The sequence below is a fragment of the Zingiber officinale genome, chromosome 9A (genome assembly GCF_018446385.1).
Source record: "Zingiber officinale cultivar Zhangliang chromosome 9A, Zo_v1.1, whole genome shotgun sequence".
In the NCBI taxonomy this organism is placed as follows: Eukaryota; Viridiplantae; Streptophyta; class Magnoliopsida; order Zingiberales; family Zingiberaceae; genus Zingiber; species Zingiber officinale.
Genome location: NC_056002.1, coordinates 123,821,653 through 123,834,226, shown reverse-complemented (window position 1 = coordinate 123,834,226; position 12,574 = coordinate 123,821,653). Strand labels below are relative to the sequence as shown.

The window sequence follows — 12,574 nt, the reverse complement described above, 5'->3', positions numbered from 1 at the left end:
GGACCTCTGACATGCTGCTTCTGCATTCATATTCCTCCAATGAGTATTTGATTGGCCTTGGGTTTCAATTGTTTATGAAGTTTTTTTTTTAGTAATCTACTTATATATCTAGTTTTTACGATTTACTATAAATCGAAAAGTACATATGAATCACGATCAAATGTTAAGTTTTTTGAACTGTGAAATTCAAACACAAATTGGTTGCATCGGGATTCCATCTCCATAATCAGGTTATATCGATTTCAATGGAGACATTGAATGCACTAACCATTACCATAGGAGTTCATGTGCAGCAGCAATTACATCAGTCATATTGATACAACAGTCCACCCAAAACCAGTCGCAATAGTAAGATAGTAATTTATAACTCCAACACTATTTAGCACCCAAAAGTAAGAGGATTAAAGTAGAAAACAAAAAATCACAGAAAATTTTGAGGGTTTTATATTTTAAGAAAACGTTGAGATTGAGAAAACGAGACGAGGCGAGTGGTTTCGTACACCGGAAGCTCGTCCATGCGGCCGCCGCCACCGACTCCTCCATTTTCCGTCGCCGTTAAATTCTCCAACTCGAACAGATCGGAGCTCGAATCACTCATCTCCTCTTCCTCCTCCTCCATCCCTCTCAGCAGCTCCGCTACCCTCCTCCTTGCTTCCAATGCCGCCGCCGATAGCCGCCGAGACGACGAATCCGCCTCGAAGATGCTCTTCTGACCGCACGGCCGCAGGTCCTCGTCCACAATCACGCTCACTGGGTAGAACCTGACCGTCCGCTTGCCCCTGTCCGCCGCTCTTTCCCTCGTCGATGGATTCTTGACCAGGCACGACCGCGAGTGGGACGACGCCGTGGAGCAGGCGGAGTCGTCGCATCCGCCCGCGGTGGTGGTTGACGAGGAGGGCGACTGCTTTCGCCGCGTCCCTGACACCGCCGATAGCAGAGACCCGAGGAAGCCGGCAAGTCGAGCCCCCGGAGACGCCGGCGCCGCCGATCTCGAACCTCTCATTTCGTGGAGCTTGCCGCGGATCGAACCGGATTTCTTTTTCTTCTTCTTCTCGCCTTCCTCCGCCAGCGGAAGCGGTAGAGGGGCGGAGCAGAGAGGAGCCGCTCCGGTCCGGATCGGGCGGAGCCGTGCGGCCACTGAGTCTGGATCCGAAGAGGACGAAAATCCGCCGTAGCTGGACATGTCGGAAGAGCTAGATGTGCAGATAGGCGGAAGGGTTCGGCAACGGCTGGCCGCCCCCTGGTTCGCCGCCGCCACGGGAGGCAGAAGAGTCAGTGGAGACCTCTTCTGGATGTCTACGGGAGCGCAGAACCTATCTCGGGAGGATACACTCCCCAAGGCGGCGGCGTTACCGTCCGACTCGTCGATGGAGCGGTAGATGGCGTCGAGGAGGGTGGATGAGAAGGAGGGGTTCTGGTGACCGGCCTTGTAGTTACCCCTCACCCGCCGCTCTCCCATTCCTTGCTTAATCCAAGACTTTCCTTTCCACAGGCGAGGAAGCAACGAAGGAACTTGTGAAGGAGGAGGAGGAGGAGGAGGAGAGGTGGGCAACGAGCGAGCAGTTCAGGCAACAGGTAACTCGCGCACAGCACGCCTTTTTGAGGCAGCTTCAAGCGCGAGTACATGCTGACGTGGAATTTCCGCCCCTTCTTTCATCCCACCTCTACGCCCCGGGCCCGGTCGTTGGAGTCCGTCGGATTCGTGATGAACGGCTTCCGTCACGCAACGGAGGTACGATGATCCCTTCTAATTTCCACCATTTTCTTTCTAATGAAAGTGTGCCTTCTATTTCTAATTTTATCCGAAACTTCTTGCCGGTTGACACGCATGTAGTTTATTGGCAATGTAATTTCTAAGCTCATCAAGTGGAGTTTGGTAGGCACTATTTTATGAAATTAATAATCAATCGAGTGACTCGTGATATCCTCTTCTTTTCCCTTAACGGCTGCGGTTGCTATTTATATTTGGTGAACGTAGTCACAGAAAAGAAAAGAGTGATTCCTCTACTCTTTGCCTATGTACTTAATGTCATACATGCATCTAAAGCATTTTTATCGTGCAAAGTAGGAATTCTGTGACCGCTTCATTTTCTGTATTATTTGTTTTATATTAGGTGTATAATCGAGTCGAATCGAATTGATCCGAATTCTTGATTATTTGAGCTTAATTTGTTCATAATTGAATTGAACTCGAATTTTATTTAACGAATATATTCATAGCTTACGAGCTTATTCGAGTTTTTGCTGAGTCTAAACGAATTTAATAAATATAAATTATAAATTTAAATATTCATTAAAAAAATTATATATTTATAGAAAATTATAAAATTCTTATTAAAATTTATAATTTTATTCTAATAAATAAATTTAATATATTTGTCTATATTTTTCATAGGTAAAGTGTAAAATCTATAAATTCAATATAAAAATTATTATTATTTTATTTAAAAGGTGATTCATTAGTTTAACGAACGTGTTCACGAGCTAACGAGTCAAGTATTGCAAAACTTAAACTTGATTTGTTTATCTTAACTAACCTCATTAAACGAGTTCAAATGAACTTTTATCGAATCGATCGAAGTTCGAATAATTCACGAACAACTTGATTCATTTACATCCTTATTTTATATTATATGATAACTTAAATCGTTAATCACTTCATAAACTGCTAGAAATGCTAGTAAACCAGTCGATTTACTTTGTTATATGACGTTATATGAAGTAATAATATGGATAGCATTGGGATCAGAACTACATGGTCAGGGACCATTGACATGACTCCGTCAAACATACCTTAATTATGTACATATAGATAGCATTGGGATCTGAACTACATGGACCATTGACATAACTCCATCAAACATGTCTCCACATCTACTTGGCCTTGGGCGTACCCTAATTGTTCGTTGGTGGTAGTTTAGTTGGAAACCATTGTTAGTATCTGACTAAATTAAGGGAAGTAGGCATGGGGAGTACAAATGTGTGTTAAGTGATGCACTAATCATTTGCCACCCGTGGAACCTTTTGGTAGCTAGGTTTTAAGGGTGTAGAATGGTCATTTGAAAATTCTTAATTGTTGAAGGCGAAATTTCTGAGGCCTTAGAGCATGCTATCTTTACTAGATTCAATATACAAGATAGAGAGTACATGAGAGTGTGGGAAGATTGAACATTGAGGTTTAGAAAAAAAAATAAAAAAGTTTCAGCGTTGCGCGGTGTGTTTCTTTTCATGACCGGTCGCAATCGTTGTAGACCAAGATACCTTTGTTCATTTCAACGGCACTTCAAACAATATGTTTTTCGTTTATTCTAAGTCTTTCAAAGCAGTAGGCTCTTATCAGTTGGAAGATAACTGTATTAACTAATGTCCACAGTAAACATGTGCAGACAGTGGGCATCATATCTCGTGTCATGAGTCTTCATTAACTGCTAGCTTTCACCCTGATTCATAATGCAGACATAAGCAACAGCTCCAACTTTTTGGTCGGATTAGAGTACAGTGTAAGCTATAATTGATGGGCAGATAAGGACGAAGAGGTGTTTCGCAGTGTTCACTAATGACCTCTTTCTTAGCATTCCCTGGGAAGCCAAACAAAAGCCTTCATTACACATGGTCCCGGGAACTGGAAACTCCTCTTTAGCCTTGACACAGTAATATCTAATGCGTGGAAGGGGAAGGAGGAGATGAGTGGAAAGAAAAAGGAGTCCCTTCTGTGTGTCTATCTTTTCGTTCTTTAATTCCCAATGACTATTAAAGCAGAGCAGGGCGTTGTGGGATCGGAGACGTGAAGAAAGACAGAAGGAAAGAGAGAGAGAAAGAGAGAGAGAGAGAGGGGAGGTGACAGTGGAGCAAGGAGACAGGAAGAAAAGCTAAGGCGATCCCGAAGAATGAGGAGCAGAGGAAACGATGGAGACAGCGCATATCTTCTTTTCCCTTCTTCCACACTGCCTCTGTCCTTCGCCATGCACTTGATTGAGGATCTTTGTCATTAGATCCGACCCGCTTTTGTCCATTTGTTGCCGTGCTGCATGGCCCACTCTTTAACGAAAGCGAAGAAGGAGTCTGATGGAGAATCCGATGGGAAACAGATCCGAGGCGGGGATCGACCAGGTGGTGGCTTTCGAGAAACAAGAACGCCATCAATGGATAGGAATAATAGAAACCCGAGCTCGTCTGACACATGCCGGCACGCGTGAGCTCCGACCCACGTGCATTCCTCTTTCCCTTTTCTTTACCATGATTTGCCCTGTCCCCCCTTCTATCTCTTCGGAAGACGCGTCGACGGTGAAGGCATGTCTTTAATTCTCGTGCCTTGTGATGGATCCAGGGAATTCATTAATCTGCTGTTCACTCGTATCCTTCAATCTCGCTACTTTGGACTTTAGGAACCTGTTCTGTCCCCACTTTCCATACGATGTGTCTCTCTTGGATGGGACTGGGTGGGCTTTTAAGGTTGTAACTATACGCCAGATCCGATGCAGCTGAACTTTGAGCGTGGAGGTTATCTTTATTTTCGCCTTCTTTTTCTTTTGTGGTTCTGTGGGGGTGAAGTGAGTAGTAGAAACCTACAACGGTAGTAGTCGCGTGCATGGTTCGTATATAAAATTCAAACAGCCAGTAGAAACTCACGCGGGGCAAAGTGAAAGAAAAAATAAAATGCAGCAGACTGGAAACAAGTAGATTAAATCCACTGTATTTAAAGCCATCTGTTTCCATATTTCACTCGTCACTCCAGACGGTCTCCTGTCATCGTCCCGATCATTATTATAACTCAAGATGATAAAAGAGGAATACACTCATCTAATACTACTGTCAATCTATTTTAGGATCAATATGGAAGAGATAAATCACGGACGACTACTAGTATTTGAAATAGTGACTAGCACATAACGGAGACATTTACCTCGACTTTGTCAAGATACGGACTCCAGACTTCATGGTGGCAATACCTTATGGGCTAGTCACTAGACCGTCCCGAAGAGACATCACTATAATCCTTAGGAAACATGAACATAAGGGGTCGCCATCGGTACGATCGACGTCGAGAACAAACTTTCCTCAGCCGTCGATCTAAACTCCTGTTCAAATCTGGCCAGATTTCGACATCGATCGTACCGATGGCGAGCTCCTAGGTTCACCTTCCCCAAGAATGATCGGGGTGACGGTCGGTGGCCATCGGCGGTAGACTGGGACGATGAGTGAGATAGAGGCGAACTAAAATTCCATGAATATTGATTATAATCTTAAATAAAGATAATAACATCCAGATACGTGGTAGTGTCTGATTAGACAGTAAACATGGAGAATTGGAGATTGATTTATGTAAACATCATGAAACATTTATGGCATATCATTTGAGATAGGATGATCAGAGGATAGTTCATTACTTATTATTAATGAATTATGATGGATTATATCTATTTAAATAATGGGGTCTATTAAAATAAATTAATCCACAAAATGATTCATCTTCTTATCTCTAATTTATGGACTAAATGATCCATGCTTATCATTTATGTAAACATCGTGTAACGTTCAATATTTTATACAATGTGAGCATTATTAGTTTTTTTAATATAATTATTGTATTCAATAATTAGATTTATTTACCTCAAAAGGCAAATGGGGGCATCCGTGAGTGCTCTTGGGAGTCTGGATCAGTACGAATTACTTACGAATGTGCAAAGTAAGGGTATATATATATATATAATATTCAAAAATTATAAATAAATTATATTAATTTATTATGTATGATTTTATCTGAAGGTTATGAGATATCGTATTGGCTCCGATGGATGATCGGGCGAAGAGTAATAAGTTTTTTGAGATCTGAAGGAATTCTTTAATAATCCTGCGCACAATTGGACAAGCAATAAAGCATTAGTGACCTAAGACCGGGATAGGGATCCCTGGTTAGGTCCTCTGATGCTCAAGTCAGTCTACTCTCTCGAAGGTGGAAGAAGAACAGTAAAATAAGTGCCAAAAAAGTCAGGCTTAGATGTCAATGTTTGTGTACCTCGCCAGTGAAGAGCATCCTCCTTTTTATACCACCTCACATAACCTCTGCGATAGTGAGGTAGTCCCCGGTTTGTTAGAATTTGTTAGGTGATGGAAGAAAGGACTACCTAGGTGTTTCATGATAGTTTGAGGAATCTTTTTCCTACCCACAAATATACCTCTTTTGTTGTTTATGCTTCACATCATTACTTAGGTTATTTGAGGAGAATGCTGTTATAGCTGGCTCAGCAATGGGAAACCAAATAGTTTTCAAAGGAGATTTCAAAAAAATATTCCCCGATAATTATTACAGGCTGTCAAAATGTTGTTTGCTATTTGCCTGCTAAATGCATCTTAGCCGCTCCACAAGGCCGACCGCATTATTTGCTATTGTATTAATCTGCCTGATCATACATTAAATATTGCAAAAACCTGTTCAAAAACTAATATAATACACATATTATGTCATAAGTTCACTTGAGGAGTCATATAATAAAGCACGTATGCTAGAGCTATATTTTAAGGGTACTATATCTTCAAGTATTTTAAACCCGTCTGACCTTTATCAGGTCAGGCATATACAGAGAGTCATATGTTCAATCTATCCTCATTTTAATGATAGTATATATATAAAAAGTTTTATGAGATGAAATATTATTAATCCCACATGCCCCTTGTTCGGTCGAGTGTTTATCGAGAACCTTATGCTCGTTCGACCTTACCCGGCTGAATGTATATCAAGAGTTATATATAACATTAAATATCATTGGGTATGTCCGGGCTTTGACCGACCAGGTATTTACAGAGAACCTTATGTATGTTCGGCGTTTATCCGATCGAACGTATATCAAGAGCTATATATAAGATTAAGTATCTCGGGATCCACCCGTACTTTGTCTGACCAACATAAAGTTAGGGTGATGCGAATGATGGAAGGTTCTTGGAGGCGATCGATGGAAGGCTGAAATTAAGACTACTTCTTATAATCCAAATATTCCATTAAATGAATTTATGTGTGTCCGTCCCATTCCCATGATCTCACATCAGATGTTTGAAAAACCTTATGCTGTTACTAGAAGTCTAATGAGGTAGTTCTTGTATTGATTAATTTTTATATATTGGTACGCATAAGTCTGATGTAATTTTTTTTTCAGAGGACATCAAAAATAAATCAAGAACGGAGTAAAAAATGAGGAATTCATGCACAAGGACGAACAAATATTCCCTCTTTAGAAGACAAATATATTTGTAAGCATTTGTTCAATCTGTTATGTTGATATCAATGTATTTAGCATTGAGCTATTATTACTTGCATATTCAATCCAAAATGATTTTTTCTATGTTTAGATTCAGGAAAATGGTAGAAAACCAACTGCCATTGAAATATTTCATCTAAGTCAACAAAGCAAAAAAAAAAAAAAGTTGCTCTTGTTGATGATGAAGCAATACGAGTAGAGGTAATAATTGTAAATAACTTTTCAATATGCCATTTATTTTATTAACAAATTTTTTATGTTAGGATGAATTAAATAAAATTATGCAGCACCATCTCTAGGACATGCCTGAGGGAACACAAACAACAGAAGTGCACGAGGATGTATTTTGATATCCATGTAAAATTTCATTTTTATTAAAATTACTATATATTGTACAATATTAATTATATATTTTTTATTCAGTGAGGTATTTAGGTCAGAGCATTCTGGTCGAGTTCGATGTCTAAGAGTTGGTGTATTACCTAGCCAAGTTTTCCCAGAGTAGTGTAATCGAAGAACAAATTTTAGACATGGTAATCTTCCTACTTCTGAAGTTACTGATAAGTTGCGAGAAATGGAAGAAAAAATGAAAGTTATTGAAGCACATAGGAAAGCAAAAATGGAGCAGATGAGGCAGATGCATGAACAATATCAGATTCAAAAATTTACCAATATCATCCAAACTATAATATCTGAAACTTTTGGGGGATCTCGTGGGCCTGAATTATTATCACAGGTAGTCACATATTGAATATTAGTGTTGAAAAAATACTTATATAGAAGCATAATATATTAATTAAATTTATTTTTTAGATGACAACTATCTTGGGAGATATTATGCTGCGGTATACAAGTTCTCCATCAAATACACATGAAAGTGATAGCAAATCTCCTCCATTATCAGATAGAAAATAGATAGAATTTTGAAAAAAAAAATATTTGTCTCTTAGTACTTTTAATTATATATTAAATTTGAAATAAATTTATTTATTTTATATTAGCAATTGGAGTATTCCTGCTATTGTTTTAGAGGATAATTGTTTAATAATATTATATATTAATTTTGTGGATTGAAATATTAAATATCAAGGTTTTAATTATTTAATCATTATGCATTTAGGAGAGTTTTGTGATGTTAGAGAAGTTTGCGATGTACACTTATTGGGATGCATTGTTGGAAAGCTACCACATGTTTATATTTAATGATATTTGAATGAGTTATTATGATGATATTATTATTATTATTTAATCCTTAATGAATTCTTCGATCAATCATGGAGCTGTCGACAATCAACCTATTAAAATTATGTATTTTTTTAAAGGAAACATACTTATTAAATTGTAATAATTAAAATATTCAAATATTAATAAGGATCAAAAGTAATTATCTAACAATCTATCTATGTGGCAATCATGTATTGGATAAGACAAGTGTCATGGATTATTATGATTTTGATATTATTTATCATGGGATTAAGTCCATCCAATGGTTTAAAATTACATCAAAATGTCGTTTCTATTCAATTTAAATGTCACCTTTTTTCATCAGCGCACGCCCCTTTCTTTCCTAATTAAACGCACACCCCTTTCTTTCCTAATTAAATGTGCACCCTCTTTTCATCCCACGTCGTGGCTTCCAACCCTAATCTCGCGTTCTTCTACAGGCGCACGTCGATTTTCATCGCATCTAACCCTAATCTCACATTCTTCTACTAAGTAGATGGCGTGAAGTCTACTGGCAGCAAGGCGCCGAGGAAGTCGGCTCTAGCGACCAACGACGTAAAGAAGCCACACTGATTCTTTCCGAGCACGGTGGCGCTGAGGGGGAGAGCAGGAAGTACTAGAATAACATAGAGTTGTTGATCCGAAAGTTGTCATTCCGGTGCCTTGTGCGTGAGATCGCGTAGGACTTCAAGAGCAGATGAAGTAGATGCTACAATTCCAACCACCCCCATAAAGTTGAATATCGGCAACTCCCTGCACCAGCCATGCCTCCATGCCACAACCTACAAGACCTCACTACTGAGTCATGCTTTCTCCTTCAAATTTTAACTCAATCACTAGCAATTAATCTTGCTACAGCTGTAACTCCACTACTCTATCCCGTGTGGGGGAAAAGATCCATGTCCTTGCTGTGTCGGGATCGGTAATGCAAGTGATAACATACACGACATTGCAATGGTTGAGGATGAGCTCTCTGATGATGACATGCAATCAGGGAGAAGAAGAGGCGGCTAATCACGGAATAGGTGAGGGCACTGGAAAGAAGTTTTCATCTGTAGGGAAACAAACTAGAGTCTTAGAGGAAACTACAATTGGCTGTTGCGCTTGGGCTGCATCTAAGGCAGGTGGCTATTTGGTTCCAGAACAAGAGGGCCAGGTGGAAGACCAAGCAGTTGGAGATGAATTATGAGCTACTCAAGACCTGATTTGATGCCTTCAGATCACATAATGAGACCCTAAAATAGCACAACAAGAAGCTCCAATCTGAGGTAAATTGAGAATTTTCAAAAAATGATTACTGGGACATAAATAACTCTGAGGAAATGTGCAGATCTTGGCTCTCTAAGGCAGGGAAACAACACAAGAAGTCATCAATCTCAATAAAGAAATTGAATGTTCTTGCAACAATTGGAGTCAGAAATCGAACAATATTGTAAATGTTGAAAATATTTTGGAGGATGGAAGTTTCTTAACTTGCTGTAACTTTTAATTTGAAAATGGCATATAGAGAATTTCATTTGGACTTATCTAATCAAGTTTGCAAGATGTATTTGAGTAGAGATCTTTGAAGAATATACAATTAGATTTTCTTCTATAATGAGTTGAAAATTGTATTTACACCTGTTGGGCTCTAGTTGAAAATTATTTATACATCTAATGTGTTTTAAAGCTAGAGTCGCTTGAAATGTTTCTAAATTTTAATTTTAATAATGTTTTGAAGTGCTCTTATACTCATGGCATTTAGGTGTGATTTGAAATTGCTCTTAAATTTCAAGAATCAATAACGTTTCAAAAGTGCTCTTTAACAACGTTTGAAGTGCTCTTATAGCCATCATATTTAAGAGTGGTTTGAACTTGCTCCTAAATTATTAGCATTAATAGCATTTTGAAATTGCTTTTACATATATGGCATATAGGAGCGATTTGAAATTGTTCTTACATCCAACGTGTTTTAGAGTGGTTTGAACTGTTCCTAAATTCCAAGCTTTAATAGTGTTTTGATGTGCTTCTATACCTACATATAGGAGCGGTTTAAAATCGCTCTTTAATGTCTAGCATTAATTGTGTTTCAAAATCACTCTTATATGTATGACATATAGAGGTGATTTTAAACCATTCTAACACCTAAAGAGTTTAAGAGCGGCTTGAACTGCTCCTATATTTATAGCTATAGAAGTGGTTTGAATCCGTTATTATATGTACAACGTGTAAGATCAGTTTCAAACCGTACCTATAAAGTATAATAGGAGCGGTTTTTAATTTGTACCAACGTTTATGAAAATCACTTCTATAGGATATAGGGCCAGTGACAAGAGGAGCGGTTTTCAAACCGTTGGTAAAAGTGTAAGAGTGGTTGAAAACCACTCTTGAAAGTAAAAAAAAATCGCCCCTATACGGGTGTTTTTTTTGTAGCTTGCATCCGAGGGACGAGGTGCTACGGAAAAGTACACCAGCGGATGAGAAGGAAGTGTGCGGCTCATCTGAGGGACAAGAAGTCGGAGAGGAAGTCTGCTCGAAAAGAAGACCAGAGTTGGGTTCGGGTGGAGCTCAATTTCGAACAGCCGGAGTATCACCCAAGTGAACATGGGAAAGAGACAGTTCAGATTAACAGTTCTCGAGGCGCCTCCAATGGTGTTGTAGCTGCCTCGAGCTTCAACAGAGAAGCTACCATATTTGAGACCTGAGGCACCTCCAATGTGCCTAGGGAACCTCGGATGAAAAGGCGTGAAGGCGCCTTCAATCTGCACAAAGGCGCCTTCCAACGTGGCAAAGACGTTGGCGATCGTTGCACTTAAGATAAAGCTTTATCCACATTGGAGGCGCCCTAGATCCCTTTGGAGGCACGTCCGAGCCACGGCAGCCAACGGTAACCTTCTCACATGAGGCTATATTAAAAACCCCTTGAATCTAGAAATTCAACAACAATCATTATATTCATCTCCTAGCTAATTTCTTGAGTTGTCAACGTCTTTAAAAGGCTACTCTACTTTCAACGAAAGAGTTTTTTAGTGAGCTTTTCATTGCATTGGATTAACAACCAATTAGGTTGTAATCAACTCTTTGAGCATTTTACCTTTTTTTTGTTAATTCTTTTATGTTAGTTATTTATTTTTGCTAATATTGTGTCTTGCTTAGTTCAAATAGCAAGAGATTTTTCTAACTTATTTTAAGAGTTATTCACCCTCCTCTAGCTAGCCTAATGTGAACCAACAATTTGTATCAGAGCAAGATGTGCTTTAAAAGGACTAATTGCCAATCGAAGTAACAAGGAGATGGTCAGATCTAACATTCATCCGCTAAAGTTTGAGGGGGAGTTCACAATATGAAAAAAAAATAGAGGTATTTTTCAAAATAAATTTTGATTTATAATAATCAAATATGATTTTACAGTGCCCAAAGATCAACACAGAGAAGAAAAAGAAGAGTTTCTTTGGAACAAGGAGCAGGTTGATTTTATGGCCAATGAAAAAGTAGAATTTTATCTGCTAACTATGTTACCATCTCATCCAGTCAACCGCATCGACAGCTACAACTCAGCCAGAGAACTTTGGGAGAAATTCTTGGAGCTTCATGAAGGAACATCGGAGGTCAAACTAGCAAAACAAGACATCCTTCAAAATCAACTAACCAACCTCCGGATGGAAGAAGGGGAAAAGGTGACTCAACTTCACACCAAGATCAGAAAATTGATCACGGAACTCAACATAACCTCAAAGAATCAGTAACGAATAGGGATTCATTGAGGTATGCCTAAATGCATTTCCAAGAATATCGACATGGGCGTCTATAATAGACTCCTACTATATCTCCAAGGACCTCAAGGTACATACTCTAGAGAATTTTTTTTCAACTTTCGAATTTCATGAGTCTCGATGAACAGGTCTTACAAACATAGAAAAGTCGAACAACAACATCGACCTGAAAGCCAAGAAGGACAAATCAGATTTTGACACATCCCTCGACGAAAATGAAAGAGCATACATGGTAAGAAAATTTTCAAAGTTTTTTAAGTCTAATAAATTTAACAAGTCTTAGGCCAAGAAGCTTCTTCAAGGAAAAAGGAAAATAAAGTGCTACAATTGCGATGGCGGACACGT

At 39.0% G+C, this 12,574-nt stretch overlaps 1 protein-coding gene across 1 annotated transcript; it reads right to left on the bottom strand.

The window, feature by feature from the left end:
* Positions 1-335: 335 nt before the first annotated feature.
* LOC122021293 (protein BIG GRAIN 1-like) lies at positions 336-1,557 on the bottom strand. Its single transcript, XM_042579393.1, has one exon. It carries the CDS (start codon positions 1,457-1,459, stop codon positions 443-445), a length of 1,017 nt encoding a protein of 338 aa, XP_042435327.1. The 5' UTR covers positions 1,460-1,557; the 3' UTR covers positions 336-442.
* Positions 1,558-12,574: the final 11,017 nt, after the last annotated feature.

Excerpts from the sequence above, each read along its gene's own strand:
- LOC122021293 (XM_042579393.1), bottom strand. The coding sequence starts at position 1,459 with ATGGGAGAGCGGCGGGTGAGGGGTAACTACAAGGCCGGTCACCAGAAC.